Source organism: Adiantum capillus-veneris, chromosome 24, assembly GCF_014529385.1.
Source record: "Adiantum capillus-veneris isolate H3 chromosome 24, ASM1452938v2, whole genome shotgun sequence".
In the NCBI taxonomy this organism is placed as follows: Eukaryota; Viridiplantae; Streptophyta; class Polypodiopsida; order Polypodiales; family Pteridaceae; genus Adiantum; species Adiantum capillus-veneris.
The window spans coordinates 130,648,623-130,672,761 of NC_140954.1; the positions used below are offsets into that span (position 1 = coordinate 130,648,623).

The window sequence follows — 24,139 nt, forward strand, 5'->3', positions numbered from 1 at the left end:
GAGCGAGCGGACGGCTAAATTTTTTGAAAATAAAAAACGTGACTCTTAAAACGGACGGGTTGGTTTGTATAAAAGATAGATCGGGATCGGGATCATTTTCCCAAGCCCAAGCCCAAGCCCAGCCTCAGTCCTCAGTCTTATGATATATACTAGACTCACTCTTATATATATACCCTACTCCCTCAAGAGAGAATGAGAGCATGTGGGACAAGTCCTCCACTCTCCTCCTTTCTCTTCCCACTTGCACCCTTAGACTTTCTAGTTTGGGCATAGGTCCCTACTGGAAATTGACAGTTTTAGGGATTCCGAGGGCATAGAGTGACCAAACGGAGGGCTGTAAAGCACGGCACGACCCTCTGACCGATACGCTCGTTCCGAGCTATCACACGGCCCATTCCACGACACGCTCTAAAAAATCTAGCAAAAAAACACGCTAAAAACTAGTCACAAGGCCTCCTAGAGCAGCTTTTTGACACCTTAGGGTATCAAAAGCACATGCACTTACGCTCTGGACGAGTGTTAGAGCACGATCACATTGGTAGTGCCTCTGTTCATACGGACACCCATTACCCATCCACGATAAGCTCTAGACCCTCAGCGGGGACACAAGGTAGCACCACCCAAGACCCTAAAATAGCCGCTAGTGATTCCTCCTCCGACTCAGAAATCATGGAAGCATACCCTAACCAAAACACTGAGAGAGAAGGCCATGCACCTCCCGAAGCTCCACAGCCTAGTACTAGTATGTTTAGCCGTTTCATGGAAACATTAGGTAGAGCTACTCGCTCGGAACCTGATGCAAATGAAGCACACGAAGGGGGTGGGGAAGTGGACTCTCCTTTCACATCGCACGTGGACCCCACAACCCCAAAGAGTATCCATGTGGATATCCTACCAACTTCTTACCAAGAAGGCCCTGTTGAGCTGCCTCCTTCAGAAGTTCCCTCTAGAGTACCGTTGGTGACAAGTAAAACCACGGGGAGCAACATTGCTTCTACCTCACAAGAAACCATTAACACGTCGACTCTAGAAGGATTGTTCATTAATGATCATTGGACATACGACCTCCACACTGAGGTGTTGACGGATCTACAATCTGGCCACGCCTACCATGTAGGATGAATAGAGATTGTACAATCCACCTCTAGTGCCACGAGCATCGAAGATCAACAGAAAATGATCTGTAATGTTATCCATGGCATTATTCAATCAGAAAGGCAAAACCGAGGGGTAAATATACTCTCAACTGGCCCCATGAGATTTCTGGATACGAGCAAGGCTCAACAGCCTACTCTATCACAAATGGAGACTCCTCTAATGAGCCCCATGGACCCATCTTACGTCATTTCACATGGGGTCTCTATGCAATCTGAGCCTCCGAGCGAAAACTTTAGCTTCCCTAACTTGGCTCAACCCTCTATTAAGGAAAACCCAGTGCTCACTCCAGGGATAAGCCTGACAGAGAATGTACCGATGATATCTACAGTTAGCGCAGTGCCACTACCTAGTGTCGTAGTACCTAATATGGGGCCTCGACCATATGTGCCTGTAGCCCCTTATGCACACATGGCCCCCACACCTCCAATAGTACCACTTGCTTATGCTCCTCGAGTGCCGCTCCCTAGCTCTTATCCGAGTGGACCTATGCCCGGTTATGTTCCATATCCTGCATCATCCACACATATGCCAAGACCGGTACCCGTTCCTCTCCCACATATGATTCCAAGAGTACCTCCACCGGCCCTACCTCCTCACATAGGTGACTTGGCAGCGTTTGCTCAAACCATAGGTCGATCTATCGCGGAAAATATGCGTCATGCATCTGATAGAGATGCAAATGAATCAAGGGAGCACGTCTGCAATGCCAATACTCACATGTAATCGTTGTGGCATAGATCACTTGATTGCCCAATGCCCCTATAACCCAAATGCGCCTAAAATCACACCCCTAAATTTGGTCGAAATTGCTAGTGTGACATCGCCAATACCACCCATCGCACCTGCTTATGCGATTACACGGTCCATGCTTCAAGGGCCAGGCCATATCCTCGAAGAGAGAGATACCATTTCAGTTATCCAAGCAAAGAAAAAGAAGACACGAAGGAAGAAGTCGCAGAATACGGAAAATTCAAAGCCAAGTTCCAAAACAAACATAGGAACAGGAGATGACCCCGTGTATATGAATGACCTCGAGGATGATTCAGATTCAGTCGAGACAATGGAGACTAGAACCAATACCACAAAGGGAAAGACAGACAAAGAAAACCGTAACATGGAACCAAATGAAAACCGAATAAGAGAAAATCATAAAGAGCCTCTGAAAACACCACAAGTGTTTCCAAATCCAATCCAAGACCCCCAAGATAAACCGCAGGGGCAAAAAGGGAAGAATCGTAAAAAGAAGATTGGGACGTACCCAAACCCAGTAGACGAGATTGAGCAGGTGAAACTTCTAAGAGGTTTAGTGGAGAAGACTCAAAGGAAACTAGAACCAGAACCCATGCAAGTCAAAATTCATGACACAGTGTTTCCCACGCAAGTTCATCCACCCCACATGAACCATAGACCGTTAGCCATATCTAGTATCATCCAAGAAGGGAGTGAGGACGGGACATCAGAAAGTGAGCATACACCCTTCTTGTTGGGAAGGATGTTTAACGAAGGAATACCTGATCCCATTGAGGAATATGAGATTCCATCCTCACCAGTTCCTAGTCAAGGATCTACACCTTGCAAAACGCCGATGAATGTTGCCAAACTAGTGGACTTCATGTCTTCTGAGGTCCGAACCACGATCATAGCAAAGCTGTATGGAGATCCTGAGTTATTCCTTGCACTTCGAGCATTCCTTAACGGAGAGCTACAAACGGGATTACCGCAGTTTGCGCAACCAAATAGGCCTGACTCGATTATGATTGATGAGGAAAATCATGTGCAATCACTTGACTTAGATGGACACGAGTCTGTGATCGAGGTACCCATTAACGAATTAGGGCAGTATTTTGAAGGCGACGAGTCTAATGCGACCCTACCCATCACTACCAAGGGATTAACTATAAAGGGAATTCTTGATGGTGGTGCGGGGGTTAGCATCGTTACAAAAGATTATTGGGAATCCATGGGAAAACCCCGCCTCAGTGTTACTAACATTGTGGTAAAGATGGCAAATGGTACCATAGCCAAACCTATGGGGATGCTCAAGGATCTTAAGATCAAAGTTCTAGGACACAAGGTACGACATACGTTCATTGTAATGGATTTCTCTAAACACCTTATGTCATATGAAATGATTTTAGGACGACCATTCATGAGGGAAGCACAAATGGTTCACGATTGGTCTAAAAATCATGTGTATTTGCAATTCCAAGACTCTGTCCTTAGAGTGGATTTGGTGACTGGTAAGGTACACCCCTTAGGGAGTAAAACAATTATTGATCATCGCTCTGACACCACAGTTCACTCGGCCCCACTACAATATTGTTACACTTGTAAGAAGGATACAGACATTGGCCAAGATTCTCCTTACATGGATGTGTTACCGGGTATGACGGAATCAGACAATGTGGATTGGGTCCACCTAGCATCAACCATAGACACTTGGGGAAATAGGGGGACGACCTGGGTAACACCTGAGGGGGATGAAATGCCTATACCCTTAAATATGCTACAAGCAATGCATATCGCTTCCGACAAGACTCATCCTAAGGTAACAAAGAAAACATACAAGTGGGTCCCTAAAGCTTCTTTAGTGACCATAGCTAGTGCTAAAAAACAGAAGCCTTGTAAGAAACGTATCACTCGCTCCAAGAAATGTAAAGAAACGTTGCGTTGGATTCCTAAACGACTATTGGAAGCCCAAGGATACTATGAAGGAAATGATCAAATCTGGGTGCCCAAACGTAAAGTGTGCTCTTACCTATCACCTGACCCAAGTGAGCCCAATCCCGTAGTTCCAAAACGAATCAATGATCGTGGAAAGAAAAAAATCACAGAATGCTACACACCCGCTCCCGAGCTAGTTTGGGTACCAAAGAAAGAACGATTTGTTCCACCTAGCTCAGGAAGGGGGGAGTCCCATGAAGATTCTAGCTCCTCCTGTAATACATCCATAGAGGTAAAAGCTTCTACACAGCCTCCATCTATAGTAGTGGACCTCCATGAAGCTACAAAAGAATCCACACCTCCGAGTGTTCAAGAATCACCTAATGAACCACTTCAAGTTCGATCCTGGGAGAGTACCTTACCACCCTTGCAGCTTGATGAGGCACCTAGGGTAATAGAAAACTACTGGCAAAAATCCTCACCTATTACCAACTGGAATAATTGGTTTCAAAGGGTGACAAGCTCATTTCAAACGGTATGATCTACCCAAGGAAGGGGGGAGTGTTTGCTGACATCCATCATTCACTTGCTTCCCTCTCAACCTTTTTCCCTGACCTCTCAATTCCAATCTTAGGGAATGTACATATAAAGCTTTATACTCACAAAAAAAAAAAAAAAAGAGCAAGAGCAATTAGCAAACGAGTATGCACATTAAAGTCAAAACATTGACTCAGACCTACACATGTCACATTTGGTACAGTGAAACAGAAACCTATGCCATAAAACACCTTTGATCCTCATCACTTGAGTAATGGAGGATAGGTAAGATTAGTACGATAGGAGTGTTTCTGTTTTAGAGTTGAGTGATTAGCAAAGTTCTCTTTTCCCACTGATGTGCCTCCTGGAGGTATTCCTTTTGTTTCCTAGTGTGTACAGGAGCGTGTTGCTATTGATAGGATTTGGACCTTCATGGAATCTTTATCTCGACTCACTCTTCAAATCAAGCGCGACCATCGACACAAACAGGTGTTTCTTATCCATTAGCATTGCCCTTATCTTTTTGCATCCATGTTTGTCTGCTTTGATTGTGATTGGTAGCATACTATTCAGCGCATTGGCTTAGTATCAAACATTTAATTCAATGCAATGTTTTGTCATAATCACTTGTCTAGGTTTAAAGATCAAGCAGTCCGACTAAGCTAGTTTGACCAAGCTAGGTATTAGAAATCTTCTCTTAATACCATGGGGAATGCCTTCCTAATAAACAATGGTTACTTAGGTTCTTAATCCGATTTAGGCAGCATTGTATGAAATGTACTAGGGCTTTCTAGTGGGCTTAACCCTATTGACTTTTAGCTTAAGTATTATAAAGGGAGTTTACTAATGTGATGAGCCTGGGGAATGTAACAGTGTTATATGACCTCCCAAAGTTACAAAATTAAAATGCTGAAAATGAACAAGCAAAAAATCAAAGTGCCACAATGTAAAATTTTAAGCTGGAAGAGAAATCTCAGCTTGATTTGGTACTTCACTCACATGTATCGCCTATGGTACTTGAGCCCTAGAGGTTCCCAGCGTGGGCGCTTTTCCTTGAAAAGCAAAAAACCCAAGGCATACAAAATAAGCACACACATCATAATTGAATCAATGTGAAAAGACCTTGGGGGGTCAAAGAAAAAGTAATCAGTCCGGCGATGATTTCATGAGAAATTCCTTTTATGGTAGCTTAACTACAAGGTTTTCTAGATATAGCCTCTAGTCAGCCCTCGAGCATGAATACTTGGCTCTCGCGATTAAACAACTTAATTGACCACTGAAAATTAAGAAGCTTATCCATGGTATTAATATTCGATCTCTAGTGCTTTTCGACCGTCAAATTAGCGACCCCAGACTTGTTTAATTTTCTACCTTTACATCTGTTTATGCATTTGATTACATTGCAATTTAATGTTCATTGCTACCAAATTGTTTGAAATTCTTTGACCAATCAATTTGTCTACCTAAAACTGCATATGCTTTTTAAGAGAATGCAATTACTGTGCCAATGTTGTTTGATTTTGTAGTGACTGAAGAAGGCTAAGGACATTCATCTCAAATGCTCTTCCACCTCGACGACCCAGCTTCAACTCAATAGCTTCCGAGGACGGAATCTACATCAGGAAGGGGGGCATGTTAACCCTCACGGCACACGGACACCCATCACCTACGACGGACGTGTATTATGTATTTGGTAGAGTCAGGTACCGGGCTTGTCGGTCCAATAAGGAAAGGTAGAGTGATCGTCGATGAGAGGCGCACTTTAACTTGGACATTCAAGGGATTAGTTGGCTAAGCATGGGCGCCCAAGTGTGAATGGGGTGAGCTCCTATAAAAGCCAACTAAACCTAATTTTTACTCATTCTCTCATTTGTGCAATTGAAGAGTGCTCTTGCTCCATCTCCATCTTCTTCTTCTTCACCTCCTTGTGTGTGTGTGTGTGAGAGAGAGAGAGAGGGAGAGTGTGTGCGATCGAGCATTACGAAGGCACGACGGCGACGAAGCGGTTGAGCGCGGCACGACTACAGCTTCTTCTTCATCGCGGCGAGGAATCCACCACGAAGGCGAGCGTAGAGCGGTGAGTGACACACCCTTTGTTCTCTTGAGCTTGCTAGTTTAGGCTTGTTGTGTGCTTGGAGCCGTTTGTGGCTCGCATACGGTGTATTGGCAAGTCCCTTGCTTCGACAGTGCGGCAAGGAGCGCACATTTTTGAGAGAGAGAGAGAGAGAGAGAGAGAGCATGATCAGGTGGCACTCTCATATGGACACCTACATTTTGAGCCGCGATTTCTGTCGCAAATCAAAGGAGTGTTGATGTGGCATCACTGGCAACTTTCCGGCATCGATTGAAGCGAGTTGCCTTTTTAGGGTGCCATGTTTTTAGCAAAGGCGCTCTGCAGTAATTTGCCACTTTCAGCAAGAAGAGGGAGCGCCCAAATCTGAGAAGGGGGCTGATTTTTACTTACTGTGTGCTTTACAGTGTGTGGGTGAGTAGTGGGTGCAGGTGATCACAGCTTTAATGGAAAGCTTGCCTTCTCCCTTGTCTCATGCAACGCGATGACTTGCTCTCGCGTATCTCTCTCCCCCTATTGGCACGTATGGTAATGCCCCACTAGATGGGCTACTCGGATGACCATGTACAATTGTGAGGGTTTATGCGCGTTTGCTAAGGCAAGAGCCTTTTGAACAGGAACCGGATTAGCTAATTGCTAATCCCATACAAGTACGCACAGTTCCATCGCGCAAAAGCGAAGAGTTTTCTCGCGTGAAAACTCGTCCGATTCGAAGGGGAACTGTCCCATTGCGTGCGGAAGAATCTGAAACACGAGTAGATGTGTTCGCTTCGCTCGAGACGGTCCAAAACAGAGAATTACAACCTGTTGTGTTTTTTTGCAGGTTTAGGGTTTCGCACCTAAACTGTAGGAAATCGCCTGGGGAGCCTCGGAAAGGCCTCGGGATGCGTGTATAGGGAGGGCTATAGGCACCTAACAGTGTCATGTGTCCATGCCTCTCTAGAGTTAATTCCTAGTACCCACCAACTTATAAGTGTAGCGAGGGGCCTAAATGACTTTGAACTGAGCCTAGACACCCTTTTACTGCTTGGATTCCACTGTCGATTGGCCCAACCATCTCGTGGCAACGTGCCCTTCCCAACAGAAACCAACAAATAAGGTTAGTAGTTGCTGACAGTAATTAGCATTTGCTACGTCCTCGTGACACAAGGCACCTCTGGGGTTAAATTCGTCTCGATGGTTAACACCACAACACGAAGCAGAAATTTTAACGGCATGGAATTATCTGCAGATGGAGGACGGAGATACACTTTCCACCTACAACTAAAGATTTTGGGATACTCTTATCAGTAGCTTCTTCCCTTAAAGAATAGATAAAAGGATATATCTACGTCTACCTAAAGAACTATAGAGATACAGTCTAAAGCTGAAGTCTTTTCGTATTCAAGAACTTATAGACCTTGCTTTGGATGGATATTCAATGTTGACAAGCTCCTTGACCTTTATAAAGGATACACTTGTATCCAAGTCTTCAACAACTTCCAAGTGAAAGAAGAGTTAAATGTTGAGTTAAGAAAAAAAAATCCATCGTTTCACAATGTCTGTTGAGGAAAAGGAAGAGTATTGCATATCAGGAAACAAACGAGCAGAATGCTGTGGAATCATTTCCACCACCATTAAAATAAGTTTACAGAACATTACTGCTCACTTCCATGTGATCACAGCAAAGGATATGCCAGACGACATCATAATGGGAATGCCAATGGCCCAAAAATCCCTAGAGATACAGAGTTCAATGAAGATGCAGTTGTCACAGAAAACAAAGAAAAAGACCAAGACTGGTCACCCACGGATGACAGTACAAGGTCCTCAAACATAGTTAAAATGGAGACTTATATCAAAGCAGATCTTATTGAAGATGATTCATCTCCATCAATCAGAACATCGTAAGAGCTTAAAGACAATCAGACAATAGCAAGTGTAGATCAAATAGAGCAAAGAGAAACCACGAAAGCTATTGGGCAAAGAATAAGAATGCCACCAAAGCCAGAAGTTACAAGCAAAGGTGGTAAAGATCTGGTGGTAAAGATCTGAACTCTAGAGGGAACGTCCATAGAGCTCCATCCCTTTATCACTACCCTCCTCTCCACCCATGCTTATACCCCTCTCACCTCATAGCATAGGGGTTTTTGTAGTAGCGCTTCAATTCATACTCATTGTCATATCCTAGATATCAAGAGGACACACATGTACTTACATTGATGTGTCTCGTAGGCCGACTTCGGCCTTTAAAAGACTTAAATATATCTTTCGTTCTTTCTCATCACTGCTCTCTCCCTCCAACTAGGTCACACGCTTCACATAGGTTCCCTTCTATTGCATTCTAACTAGCATTAGAAGATTTTAATCTAGATATTAAGTTACTACTAGAAACAAGTACTTAGGCATTGGGTTTTAGGGTTTTATAATTCATGTAACAAAGGACATATAAAGGCATCAAATTTGTAAAGTTTGATTTTATCCTGTACGCCAATTTATCAGTGTTATCAAATTTGTAATCATTTATTGTATCCTGTATGCCAATTTATCAGTTTTTGACATTAATCCTTTGCTTTTTACCCTTAACTCTTAATCTTTGTGGTGTGAGATGTCCACAAAAACCATACACCACCCTCGATATACCCCCCCTTCCACTCCAAAAGCAAAAAACCTCCTAGCTGTGTGGAAGAAAACTTCCGTAATCCTTGCTATTTTGATGAAACTAGTACAAACAAAGTGCAAATTTAAGTTTACAATTTGCAGAAAATAAAACCTGCTTGTTTTTTCGTGTAAGATTGAAGGGCTTCAAAGGCAGTAACAGTGCTGCATAGAATCCGATCCTCCTTTGATCTGGCTGCACCAAGAGATGAAAATTATGAATTACTAAGACGTAAGCAGAATATGCTGCAATGCTGAAGTAATACACATACTGTCAATTTGGGAGCTCCAAACAAAGCCAAAACCTCAAACATAGCTTTGAAGGTTCCCAAGCACAACCTGGGCAAACCAAGAAAAGCTTCGAAGTGCTCTCTCTCTCTCTCTCTCTCTCTCTCTCTCTCTCTCTCTCTCTCTCTCTCTCTCTTTCAGCTGCTTAATTTCTTCAGCCGCTCCTTTCAGCCTCTTAGTTGCCTCCCACACATAGTCCACCCTCATACTCAACCTATTTTGTCATCACATTCTGCCCACTGCAGTAGTTCGGCTGAGCATCTACCTGGCACCCGCAATGTGGATAGCAACATTTTGTCATCTTTCGCAGCCACCTTATCCTCTCCTTCACACAAACCCCCTTTTTTTTAAGTAATATCAGATGCTGATTTACTAATGGGAAACCTCAAGCGAAGAAAACCCATAGAAAACATTACATGCGGTAAATCGGAAACAGTCAAAGTAGAGCTCGTAATGAGGGGAGGAGAGCCCATCAAAATCATGGGCAAATTTAAGAGCCTGTCGAATAGAGGTTTTGAAAAAGCATGCACAATCCACCTGAACTTGCTGGAACATGAGAAAATTCTGTGCTCTCCAAACTGTCCAAAGCATCCAGAATCTGACCCAGTCGAAAAAGTATGCATACGGCCAAAGTGCCGGTGAAAGCACTCCAAAAAGCCAGAAATATCGACCAAAAGGTATCCCAGGGAAACAAGTGCGAAGAGAGACGAAATCCACAAACCGCTGCGTATGAGAACAAAACCACAATAAATGTGGAATATCCTCAGTGCCAACACCACAACGAACACATCGCAAGGAAGGCAACCCTCTAGATCAAAGAAATTTGCCAATTGGGAGAACCCCAACGATGCATCTCCACATAAACAGTCACTCTTTCAACGGAAGCTTAGCATGCCACACTTTCATAACTTTGTTGCGCCACCATGTAGTAGCTTTATTCATGTTCCATATGCTATTACAATGATCGTCTATCCAAGAAGATGACTGCAAATTTCGATACACTTTTTTGCAGATAAAGATAGGATCGAAGAACCAGCATAGAGCCGATCAGCAAGTGGATCCCCAAAAGCAAGCAACAGAATGGGAGATCTGGAATCAACCATATCCTTAATGATCTGCCATGTCTGTCTATAATGCGTTCCAAGACAAAAGGTAACAACAGCCTGCCGAAATGAAATTACATGCCCAGCGGTGTTGACAACATCTGAGATGATATCAATGCCTTCTCGGGAGAGAAAATATGCCTACCTAGGAGACCGCTAGACAATAGTCTGATCAAAAACCAAACTCCAATGCAAGCTCTCAAGTCTAAGTGAATTGCCACTTACATCATCTTGACCATGCCACAATAATTGCTGCGTTACTTGTTTCCAATCAGCTACAAGACTAGAAACAAGACGGCAGCCACGAATCTTAGCTTCAAATTTTCCAAAAGAAGGGAAAGCTTTTTGGATAAGCATTGTACAAGAAGATCTACTGCTACATTGAGTACATTGCAATAATCACGTAGATTCCTTTTTTGTAATTCAAATTGATTTTCGACTATTATTTTGTGTTTCTCTCCTCTTGCTCTGTCAATTAGGCATATATATTGTGATTTTGGATGAATTTTGTGTCTACACTATGAATGCTTATGTCAACTATTTTGATGATATTTTAAAGCAATAATACTAAGTTTCTGATAGGAGACTATTCCTATGCCTTGGGTGATGCTATTAGATTACTTTTGTTCATGTTTTGATGACCTAAAAAATGATGGGTCACGATTCATGTATCTCTCAGACATGAAGTGATAGGGTCTATATAGGTTCTCTTAGCCCTTAAACCACACTCCCAATATAAAGGCTGTCAGTGACCAAAAGCAGATGTGGAAAACGCATGAGAACACAAAAAAGCAAACATCAGCGTACAAGGCTGTTTTTGTTCCATAAATACCAATAACTGCGTGGCCTTTCTTGCTATGACATGAGAACACAAATGTAATATATGTAGATACTAGACCCCCACAATTCTTTGGAGTACATAGCTTATCCATAGTAAGCAGTCGCAAGAGAAAGTGTCCTTGATCAAAGAGTGAATGAAGGATAAAGAAGAATGGAATAAGGAGAGAGACACAATGAAGGAAGAGATGGACATACTCAAGGGGGAGATTGCCTCCCTCAAAAACCGGCCGTGGGGTGGTAGGCTTTGGCTTTCACCCGAAATTCTTTACTTTAGACACACAGAGAGAACGAGTAAAGGAAACCTACGACGGGAATTAACACTTAAGCACACACACGGCTCAGAAGCTAGAATGCTCCGAGCAGACGCTGACAGCCTGTAGGCCCCAAAATTGGCCTATCGGTATTTCTTTATACTTTGAGAGGGTAAATTACAAAGTAAAGTCCTGGGAATCCTTTACCTGTATCCAGCTAGATACCACCTGTTTTGGCCAAATTTTGGCAACATAACAACCCCAAAACTTGTACGAAACCAATTCCCCTGCTGGAACTCACTTCCACTGGCATAAACCCTCTGATTCCTGCCCAAAAACAATAAATTCAGCACGCTGTATTTACTGGTTTTTGCCCTATTTTCAGCCCCAAACAGTCCCCTAACTGTCCTCTGCCAGTGGGGCACTATTCCCAATGGTTCTGACGTCCGTATGGCTGAAAAGCAGTCAAATACACAGCGCTGAAAACACACCTGTACGGTGAGGGTATGACCCTCACCGGTGCATGCTTTGGAGTAGCAATTAGCTACCCCTGTTCCTGCTCAAGGAGGCTCTTGCCTCAGCACAAAAGCATGAAACCACACAGCTGTAAATCAGTCAAATAAAGAGCCCTCTTGTGGGGCATCACATAACTGCACGTAAAGGAGAGAGAGAGCAGTGTGTAGTGTGCAGGGCATCACTCCTAGCACCACACTGTACATAGAGAGGAAAACAAGCACTCCATAGCTCTTAACCTGTGATAGTTGCAAAATGAGGCCTCTCCCAGGTTAAAATTCAGCGCCCATTATTCTACATGAGGCAAGTACACAGGAAAGTGCCACTTGGCACATTTACAAGCATTTGCCCGTTTCGGGGTTGCCGCCTAAAAATCTCCCAGCTGGTTGCCCAGTTGACTTCGCGGCAAAGTTGTAAACTCTTCCCCTTGTCATTTCGACGGTAATAACACGAACACATTTCATGGCCCAAAATAGCACCAACCAAATTCTGCTTACACACGTACTAAGTACATGCATGAATACATAGAGACATACTTATCCTCAAGCATATATAGGAACTTGCCAGAAGAGGCAGTAGTACAACAATATGGAGCAACTATATCTTATAAGGTAGAACATAAAATACAGATTTCTGATATATTACCCACTACTATCAGTGTATTTGACCACACCCTTCTACAATGAAATCACAACCTGATTGCTTTTCTCCCCTATAAATATCGCAGCAAATCACCTTTTAAGTTCATAAGGTATGTTATTCTTCAACTCTTGCGGCAATCTGAAGACAACCCAAAAGAGATCCAAATCAACTAGCTCTTGCATGGCTCGGACTGGATTTGCACCACTGATCATCAAGTCAATCTGAAGGAGTTGTGAAAGTGTTGCCGCACATTAAAACTATGCCAAGCACCTTTAAAAACATAAAACCACAATTACCTCTACTCCAACCCGCTCTGGACTGATTTTGTTTAACAGAGCAGTTCTGACATCCAAATTGGCAGCTGCTTCTCTTAGATCTTCTTGCATTATATAGTCAAACCTCGCAGCTGTATTAGAAGGACATCGGTTAAACAATGGAAAATGAGAAGAACTACAGTAGCAAAAGTCCAATATATAGAAGCCAGCACTCACCCACTTACCGAACCTGACTGCTCTCAAAACCCGGAGTGGGTCATCCAGAAAAGTAGTTTTTGGAGGTAAAGGAGTTGCAATGATGCCTTTGCACAAGTCGGATAGCCCTGTCTCCCCCGCCCCAACAAAAAAAGGGATGAAAAGAAAATAGCATGAGAAAATTACATTCACAGCACGTGATAATGCAAGGCTTAGAAGTGGGTGATTTTGGCAGGTACCTCTGCCTGTAAAATCCTCTACAGAACCTGTGTTGATATTGTAGAAGAGGCTGCCAAAAATAACAATCGTTTGTAACAGCAGGGACATTTTATCCATACGATAAAGTCTCTTCAGATTTTTCCTGAACTTACTTATTCAAGAAACGATCTACTGACTCCTTTTGATAAACAAAACACTATCAAATGCTTAAAAGCTACTTGCCCACAATTAACTAGGAATAGGTGCACACCTATCTTCGAGCTGGGGGGGGGGGGGGGGGGGGGGGGGGGGGGGGGGGTCGTTACCAAAAGAAAAAGGTGTGTGCGTGTGCGTGTGTGTGTGTGTGTGTGAGAGAGAGAGAGAGAGAGAGAGAATGAAATGTTATATTAACGTCTTAGAAAGGCCAAAATGACCTATAAGACCAAAAAGTTACAATTGGTGAATCTAATACCATGTCTGAGTACGGAAAGTACAAAGAGCTAAGACTAAAAAAACACTAAAACGCTAAGGAAATGAATCTGAAGCTGATCCGGAACTGAAACGAGATAGAGGGAGGGGGGGTGGGTTCAAATGAAATCTCTCATCGGTCGTTGTCGAATCTCATCAACATCCTCCATGGTCAGTACTCTCGTTGGGTGTCTTGCATGTCGAGCTAGAGTGATCTGGATCTTCTACTGCAGCCTTCGTCGATGGTGGGATACCCCTCGAGGTCGTGGGCGTCTGGATCTGCCTAGCTCAACGGCTCGATCAATCAACGTACCTCTAGTGTGAGTGGGCTCTGACATCTGCTGTGATGACTGCTCCTCTGGCTCTCCCCTGGCTGGTGTAAAGAAATCTGTGATCTGTCTTTAAGACTGTCTCTCCCCTGATGTCCTCAGCAAGCTCTCCCTAAGTCTGCACAGCTCTAGTAGGAACGATACAAGACATCTTTGATCCTCGTATCTCATGACTCTATAAAATGGTCCAAAACCCTCTCTGAACAGACAGTGGAAGCGGCCTCGTATCTCATAGTACGCCGAGCAATGACATGTGTAGTGCAGCTCTGTCTCTCGCTCTAAGGGACATAGGTGACATATCATGGCCCCTGCTGGTACCCCTCGAAATCGGCCAATCTCGATCTGGAGCTGATGTGATGATGTACGTATCTGCCCAATAGCGCATCATATCCCATGAGATAAGTGCATATCCCAAACAGTATAAAAAATGTCTCTGAATGCACAGCTTTTAGAACCAAAATAAACCATTGATAGTTTTCAAGGTAGCCAAATTGGATAGGCAAAATCGAATCCTATATGGAATCTGCCATACTACAATTAGTAAGCCAATCTAGTCACGTTATCTTTAAAAAAAATGCTACAACATCAAAGGTAGTCTCATTACCACACTTAGTAACTTTGGTTAAAAATAATATCACGATATGTAGCCAAACAAACAATCAGTCAGCCTTTGGTGTTAAGTAATACAAAAAACCACTAATTATTTTTCATGGATAAGAATACTACCCTAAGTTTTTAAAATCCACCAAGTTTTCGGCAGCATAAAGACAAGGAAAGAGAATTTTCGACAGAAAACCAGAGATTTATAGCGCCAAAATCCTTAACCATGAGCAAAAAAACCTCATTAAATGTGTGATTTTTATCAAACCAATACGTGAACAGGAATCCGCAAGTGAGATTGTAAACAGTGGCGCAAACCCATGTGAGAGAAACAACGCAGACGAACTGCTAATCCAACCAGTAGACGGACGTAACCATCATTAACCAACTAAGTGTTAAGCATGCTTTTGCACAGTATTGCAAAATCAGAAACCATGGATTTTCAACCAACCTGAGACGTATCCTTGTGTCATAGTTACAGGGAATGGCCATTTTCAGGTCCACGTTCCACGTTCTCATTTCAATTTCCCGTTCCGTGTTTCAGACGTGAGTATTTGAAAAAAGGAATGGCATTTCATGCATGTTTCCGTTCCCGTTCCCTGTTACGATTTCCCGTTCCGGGTAACTATGCCTTGTGTTCCACCATCCCCATTGCAACCCATTACGCAGTAGTTCACATAATTAGAAAAGCTCACTATTTATGCTCACACAGGAAAAAACAAGTGCCAAGGCTAAGTGAGGGGTAGAACCCTCACCTAGTTTATAAATACCGGTTCTGGTACAAGATTTGAAGAGTAATAATCATAGCGGAACGCTGCCTACTGTGTTATCATGAGAGGATGCTCCAGCGGTAGCTGCCACATTAACCCAAGGGGGGCGAAGGGGGGGGGGGGGTTGTGTGATGTGTTTGGGAGACTAGTCGCGCGTAGCGTGTGGTATTGCGTAGAGAGTGGGAGAGGGGATTTATTGCCTAGTAAGTTTCCCAAAAAAATTCACGCTCCCCTAAGAGGGGAATTTTATGAGGACTAGAGGCCCAAGGCCAACAACCATTTTTAAGGAGTATCCCACGAGGAGTGGAGATTCCTAGCCATTTGACGTGCCCGGACAAAACCAGGCAGTTGTACATATACGTGTGTGTGTGTGTGTGTGTGTGTGTGTGTGTGTGTGTGTGTGTGTGTGTGGTGTGTGAAATTCTGAGGTGACAAGAGAAGATCCCCTGCACGAAAGCTGCGTTGCGCGCCCTGTCTGGCTGCAACCTTAGCACAAGTGGACTCCAGCGTGACCTTCGCCTCTGAGTGGACTGCGGACTGCGTGGCTTGCGCAACTGTGGGACCTGCATTTCTGCATTGCCTGACGTTTTATCTGTGGATAAAGGCAAGGTCAAACCTGTTGTTTTCCCCAATCCTCGGGGTAAAGGAAAGTCTGTGTCTACTCCTGAAACCAAAAACAAGGGGAAAAAGGTGGACTCGACAGATAGATCCCCTCTTCCCTGAAACCTCTTCTGATGGTGGAATAAGGTGGTGCACTCTTACAGAGATGCCGTGATTTATGGTACTTCTCAATCACTTGCAGGCCTTGTTGCCTTTGAGACAGGCATGCAGAATACTGTGGTTGAGTCACGGGCTGCTGATGTTGATGTGCTTATGGGCACGTCAACTTAGTCCCTCCCTTACTTTGCCTCTGTACATATGTCTTCAATGCATAGTTGTGTTAAATGCATTTCATATAATGTGTGTGGGTTATGTAACCCTGACAAATGGAGATTAACCTGGCACTATGTACATACATGTATGGCAAACATTGTGGTTTTGCAAGAGCATAATCAGCATGAATATACTGGGCAATGCTCCTACTTTGCAAGATACTGGATAGCTTATGCTGGTTTGTCGGATTTTTCGAGTGTTTTGATTATGGTTAGGCATGAGTTGCAGCCAATTCTGGCGTATAATGATCCAGAGGGTCGTTGGATGGTGGTCCAATGTATGATCAATGGTCAGATGTATGAATTTGATGGTGTCTATGCGTATACAACCTCAGGACAACGAGCTACTTTATGGCATGAGATATCTTCTTATCCATGGCTTTCCAATGTTCTGCTTTGTGGTGATTTTAACAATGCACATGCTTTATCGGATAATACCACAGGACATTCCCATATGCTGAGCATAGAATTGCAGGCTTGGACAAATCTTGTTGCATGCACACAGATGTTGGACTTGTGGACCCTCTTGCATCCTAATGTTTCATGGTACACATTTCAACATAATGCCTTATCTACATACCGTGCAAAATTAGATCGGTCGTATGTCCTCGGCATGCAACAATTTGATGAGTTTGTATGCAAAATGCGCATAGACCATTCTTTGCTTTTATCTGATCATGCTCCTGTTGTGATGTTGTTGCGCTATGGGCAACTACACTCTGATCAGCCTCTTTCTAAGAAATGCCTAGTGCACATCAACAAAGTGTTATCTTTTGCATGAGGCGTTCCGCGAGATGATTTATGATGTTATTTCCCCCTTGGTTGCTCAAATGTATCTTGATCCTGATGTAGCTTGGGTTCGCTTTGTTGTACGAGTGCAAAGTGTAATTCAGGACTATGGTAAGCAGTACATGTTTCAATTACGCAGCGATGTTAAGGAGGCCAAACAAATGTATCAACAGCTCCAACTCTTAGCTGACGCACGTTTGTTGTCAGAAAGTGAATTGGCAGCCCTTTGTCAGGTCAGCATTGTGCAAGAAATAAAAGAAGTACTTTCTCTGGCAACAAAGCAAGGGGACCCTTGAGGATTTGGGACCCGACATTCAGTGTCGTCTCTTTTCTCTCTCCCTCTCTCTTGTGTCTCTCTCTTCATTCAGATCAGTTCTTTCAAGTGAAGTAAAGTAACCTTGTGTTTGTGGGTGGAGTACTAGATCTGAGCAAAATCCTTAAACACTTCCGTTGCACCTGACATTGGTATCAGAGCTTTGTGCATGCTTCGGCTTCGCGAACTCAAGGGAAGAACCCCAAGTATCCAAGAATCCCAAGAACCCAAAGAGTCTCTCTCAGTTTTTTTTTCCTTAGAGAAGCTTCATGACACATGTCCCTACCCCGGACCTATTAGTCTCTCATAACCGTCAGTATCAAGCATCCAGTACCAGCTCCCATCTTCATTGCAGAGAGATCGACATCGGATACACGAAAACCCAGACCTTGAGTGCCAAGATCTACTTGCCTCTTATGCGGATATGGAAGGAGTTGGAGACAGATCCCTAACCCTCTTTTGTATTCGCATTCGCATGTAGCGTGCATCCACTTCCATCAACATGAAACCCTTGGAAATACCTTCGAGCACCCTTACCTTTCAACTTCACGCGCAATGTTTTCACGACAGGACTATTCAAGTGGTCGTACTTGCTCACAAGGTAGAGTCAGCACCAAGGCTGGTATTCTGCGACATAAGTAAGGCTGCCTAGCAGCTCGTATGGTCGGGTGTTTACATCACAACAGTACCTACATCCGCAGTACCCACCAATTTGGAGAAGTTTTCATCGGTTTATGCATCAACAAGCATTAGAAGCATTCACCATCAAAAGTATAGATAGAAGTTCAGCAATTGTGCCTCACCTTTAACGGGGGGATGTCACGTGCGCACAACACTTGCGCGACATGGACAAGCTTTTGCTACAGTCTAGCACGAGTCTTAGCTTAGGACCTAGCCTGGCACTTTGTGAGCCTCTAGCAAGGTGTGCATGTTCAGGCCAGTCATAGTTGCATACCCTCTCTTGCACAGTACAGCATTTCAGCATATAGGTGTTTTGCCGCATGAACCACCTCTTAGCACCTTATTTGTTAATAAGTTAATTTCAGCCTATTTATCTCAGGGTCGTGGGGTCTCACTTGCGTCTGCTCGACCCAATCTTTTGTGGGTTAATATGCAACCATAGGCAATGCTTGGAAAGTAGGAAGGCAGGAAGAGGAGAAGTACCGGCAGTCCTCTCAGCCTCATTGGCATTTTCCAGCCAGATCGCCAGCGTCTTCCTCAAAGTTCCCTCAGCGGTTTCATCCCGGGACAGCCAGCGATTCAGCCTATGATCGCCATCAGATTTCAGCACTAGCCTCGTCAAGGTTTCAGATTCTAGCCATTGACATCGCTAGCCCTTTCACAATTCAGCCATAGCCACGTCGTCCTCGTTGTCGTCGTCGTCGACACAGTACCCCAGCATCTAGCACCCCTTGTGTTCTGGCTTGGCTCGTGCCTAGCTCGGCATAGGGATCCTCCGTACCCATCAGTACCCGCAGTACCCTTCAGTATCTCAGTAGTACCCAGCATCAGTAGCATCAATATTCTTAGCATTGGCATCTCAGCATTTAATCATTATATCAGCATTGTGCAAGAAGTAAAGAAAGTTCTTGCACTAGCAACAGAGCAAGGGGGCCCTTGAGGTTTTGGGACCCGACATTCGGTGTTGTCTCTTTTCTCTCTCTCTTGTGTCTCTCTCTTCATTCAGTTCAGTTCTTTCAAGTGAAGTAAAGTAACCTTGTGTTTGTGGGCGGAGTACTAGATCCAAGCAAAATCCTTAAACACTTCCGCTGCACCTGACACAAGACCTTGGCCATTCGTCGTTGTTGGGAAAAATTCCTAGCTAGCTGTAATTTATCTAGATTGGCTTCTATTTTGAGTAGCTAGTAGGTTGCCCTACATTTGATTATGTCTCTTCATAATGGAAATGTATTGCACCGTATTGTGATCATTGTGGATTACTAAGTGCTATCTGTAGCAAATTCACAAGTGTGATCCCACTCTCGCTTTATCATTCTATCACTTTATCCTGGCCCCATCATGGTGAATTGTCCACAAGCCCTCTACAGGGACATAGGGCTGTTATCATTTCTTAGCCTACAAGCGTCTTTCCAAACACAACTATGGCCAAGTGGTTCAATTGACTCATGGTCCTAGGAGGTCCAAATACCTCCTACTGTTTTCATAGAAGAGAGATTGATAGAAAGGAAAGAAGAAAGAGCGATGAACATACTTCTCATAAACAAAAGGACCCCATTTCATTGTGCATCTTGGAAAAGAAAACGCAAACAACAAGCATGCTCTCATGCACGAATATTAGTGCTTAGGATAAAGGACCCTTTTTGTCCTATTGTATGATGTATAACAGCTCATAGGAGGGGTCCCTGATCAGCCCAATATCTCCAGCAATGAGTGCCTAGAGAGGGAGAGACAACAAATATTCATCGCGCATTGTTCGATGATAGCTCCAAGCTGCTAGTGGTGATGGAGTTGTAGACGTGATCCTCGTGGTCACGTGTGCCTCAATTTGCAAATGGCAATGGACTTGTCCAATGTTACTCCTCTGGCAGGGTGTCTACCTTGCGCTTAATTGATGGATGGGAAGAAGAGCCTGTTAGAACTGCTAGGGTGACACTAAAAAAGTTTGAGAGGACTCTATGTCGGCCTTCTACAGAGAGTTTCTCTATGGCGTATAAATCTCACGTAAAAACAGCCCAAGACACCTTTGATCCTCAAAACTCATAAGCCTGCGCAATGGTCCAAAGCCTTCTAAAGAGGTAAAGGGTGGGTATCAAGAATCTGAGAGGTACATATACAAAAAGTGGGTGTGTATCTCAGAGAACGGATACAAAATGGTGGATATGTGTATCAGAATCCGGAGATGGCTCACATCAATCAATGCATGATCGTGTCGATGTCCTCCATGGTGAGAGTCTGCACACACCGTCTCCCATGTCTCGTCAATATAGTTTGATCCTCTATTGCAACCTCCTCCATGTCGTTGTCGGCCTCCTGGATCTCCACAGAGAGAGAGAGAGAGAGAGAGAGAGAGAGAGAGAGAGAATGTAATGTAATATTAACATCTTCAAAAGGCCAAAATGACCTATGAGACCAAAAGGTTACATGTGGTGAATCTAATACCAGGTCTAGGTACAAAAAGTACAAAGAACTGAAAAGAAAATAAAATAGTGGGTAGGGGTGGGGTGAAAGCTGATACAAAGGGAATAGGAAATACAAAGGGTGAGATGTTACAATGGAGTTCTCTGACAGTTGAGGCATCATATACATATACATCAGTATCCGGGACGGCTCCTATGTCGCGCCAGTATGGTATGGATCCTCTCTCACAATCTGCGTCGATGTCGAGAGGACAGGCCCCCTCATCTGTGGGCGACGGGACCGCCCCAACTCTATCGCCCGATCAAGAAGTATGCCTCTAGTGCCTTTGGTGTTGTTATGCTGTGTGGGCTACTCAAACTCCTCTATCTGTGACTAAAAGAAATCTGTAATCTTTCGTTGTCGCTAGATCTCTCTCATTGTGCCCCTCTTCAAGAGGTCCTCTCTATGTTTGCGAATCTCCAAAAAGTATAATCCGAGGCATCTCTGATCCTGGTATCTCATGACTCTAGAAAGTGGCCCAAAACCCTCTCTGAATAGACAGTGAAAGCGGCCTCGTATCTCATAGTATACTGGGCAGTGACATATGTAATGTAGCTCTGACATCTGTCTCTGGCTCTATTTGGCACACCTGACAAATCCTGGACTCAGTGTGTACTCCTCTAAATCTGACTGTCTCGATCTCTAGCTGATGTAAGGATGTGCGTATCTAACCAATAGCACATCGTATCCCGTGGGATAGATGAGTATCCATGTATCCTGGTCTGATCACAAAACCATCTTCTGTGAGTTGGAGAAGATGCTCTCTATAGAAAGTCATCTTCGTACCTAGCTCATGTATAGGTTGTATCCATGTCCTCTTCGTATCCAACTGAATCAAGTCCTGTCTGATGAGCCTGGTAATCTATACCCTAGTGAGGGAGATGGAGGGTGCATCCAGAGGGTACTGAAATGGGGGTAGCCGGTCAATACTAAAGCCACGTAACTGAAACCAAGATTCCATCTCTGCATACCAACATGATCTATCTCCCTGCAATGCCAGCTGTCGCGAAGACTCTAGTGCTAATCGAGCATATATGTCTCTAGGGAGAGCCCAAGTGGTACTGAGGCCTTGGCCCTAATCATCCAAGAAATCATAGACACCAAGGGCTTCTCCATACATCTCCATCCATCAGTACTGTCAGCTCTGCTATGATGATCAACTGAGGGGCCCCATATCTCCACTCCGTACAGCATGACTGAAGTGACCAAAGTGTCAAAGAGCCAAAGCTTTTGTCCGAGGTTCCTAGAACTGAACCTACGAACATATCCTCTCAAGTCTCCCCAGTGCTGCATAGGCTCTGGTCAATCGCGTATCTGCTGCACGCGTCAGGGAAAATAATGGACCACTAAAAACCGCCCCAAGATAAGTGTATGTATCTGCATACTCCACAATCTCTCGACCATATGTAAAAGTGGGGGCGAACCTCCTTACCCACTGCGCCGTGGTGTTAAACACCATTACCTTGGTCTTACCAATGTTCACAGACAATCCACTGTCCCGTGCAAATACATGCAATGCATCCAAATGACGTTGCATCCCCTCTGGAGCATCAAAGATCAGCACAATATCATCAGCATATAATAGCAACGGAATCCATGTCCCTGCAAGCTGAGCACTCTATCACCCTCTGTATGTACATAATCTAAAAACTCATCTACATATATCCCAAAGAGAGTCAAAGATACGGGACCACCCTGCTTCACCCCAATGGTGGAGTGAAACATGTCGGACATGCCCTGGGTAGTGCGTACCTGTCCTACGAATGTCCTGTATAAAGCTAAGATCCCCAAGATCAGCTCTGTGGGCACCCCCATGTCTTGTAATCTGTGTATGAGTCTGGCTCGTGGCACTGTATCAAAGGCTTTGCGGAAATCCACAAAGCTACAATATATCCTCCTACCATGGTGTCTACCCTCCTCAATAATGCCTCTGAGTGTCAAAATCTGGCCAAGAGTGGAGAAACCTCTCCTGAACCCTGCCTGTCCTGCTACCCGTATGCCCTGTCTCTCTTCCCATCCACTCAACTCATGCTCAAGAATTGATGCATATAGCCTAGCCAGAGTGTGACCAACCATGATGGTTCGGTAATTCCCGGGAAGCATAGGATCTCCCGACTTGAAAATAGGCACAATAGTGGACATACTCCAAGTCTCAGGGAAACCCTCATACAGGCTCTATTAAACATCATAGCAAGGGGCTCTGCAAGCATATCTCTGGCATGGATATCTTTTGCTTTGCTACCAAACCATCATGATCCTGTGCTCTTCCTGTCTTCATCTTGTCAATGGCTTTCCTTACCCTCTCAGCAGTAAAGAAAGTACATGTTTCTGGGCATGCCTCTGGAGGGTCAAGCAAAGGTGGCTGCCCCGATGCTGTATAGAGAGATGTAGCATATTCCCCCCATGTCTCTGTGGAAGTGATGGTTGGCGGTGGAGACTGCAGATTATCTTCTTTCGTCTCACTAGGCGGCGGAAGATAATCCATGACTGTCTATGTGTAGTAGTACCCATGAGCACCTCTCTCTGTAATTTGATCCTCGTCTCTCTACACTCCTCACCATACCAACTGTCCTGAGGCATGCTCTAGATCGTCTGCGTGTAGGCTGGTTGTGGGGATATGCCTCTGATGCTGCATCATGTAGCGTCTCTGTCAAAATCTGGATGAGCTCATCTAGTGGTCGTCCTGGGTCGTGAGTGCATAGCTGCCTGTATATCTCATCAATGTATACGTGATCCGTCTCCCTCGTGAAGGTATACCAAGTATGTGTGGAGGCCTCTCCCAATGGAGTTGTGTTGAACTGGAACAATAGAGTGAAAGACAAGATAGCATGATCGACTGCTACCCCAACCGGCCTAGTTCCCACCACGAAATCCTGAAAGGAAGGAATGAGTCTTGGCGGAGCCATAACATAATCCACTGTACTAGCACCATGCCGATGTGGAAAGCATGTAAAACCACCAACTGCAGGGAATCTCTGTAGGCCATTCAAAAATGGCCAATCCATGTGCAGTCCCCATATCAATCAAGTATCTGCCATACTCGTGTGCTCCTCATCCTGTGATAATCTAGACAGGCCCATTTCTTTAATATCAAGCTCCCGCATCAACTCCTTTGAGGTATCATAGAATACTGTCTGGTGATGGGCAGTCCTAGCATTGAAACCCCCCAAGATAATAATGTCACCATCTCTAGAAAACTCCCATATATCATCATCTAAAATAGAGAAGAGGGACTGTCCTCTAGGTGATGCATGTACAACGAGGGAAATAGCAAATAGCGATGTAGAGATATCTGCTTGTCTCTAGCTTCAGTCTCACCCACATGTACCTAGCATGCTCATCCCTCCGAGCTAAATGTATCAGAGACTGCAGCTCCTCCCTCAATACGACTGCCACTCCTCCTGAATCTCGTCCTCTGCGCACTGATC

The 24,139-nt window shown here is 44.3% G+C and overlaps 1 protein-coding gene across 4 annotated transcripts in view; it reads right to left on the reverse strand.

The window, feature by feature from the left end:
* LOC147427137 (Polynucleotide adenylyltransferase family protein) overlaps nt 1–24,139 on the reverse strand; it is a 133,456-nt gene that overhangs the window by 49,472 nt on the left and 59,845 nt on the right. For all 4 annotated transcript variants that reach the window (XM_086498019.1, XM_086498018.1, XM_086498017.1 and 1 more), the window contains exons 5-10: nt 13,414–13,463; nt 13,204–13,302; nt 13,001–13,110; nt 12,798–12,925; nt 9,340–9,406; nt 9,183–9,263 (exon numbers count right to left, since the gene is read on the reverse strand). In XM_086498019.1, coding sequence (XP_086354145.1) covers nt 9,183–9,263; nt 9,340–9,406; nt 12,798–12,925; nt 13,001–13,110; nt 13,204–13,302; nt 13,414–13,463 — 535 coding nt within the window. The remainder of the gene's footprint in view (nt 1–9,182; nt 9,264–9,339; nt 9,407–12,797; nt 12,926–13,000; nt 13,111–13,203; nt 13,303–13,413; nt 13,464–24,139) is intronic.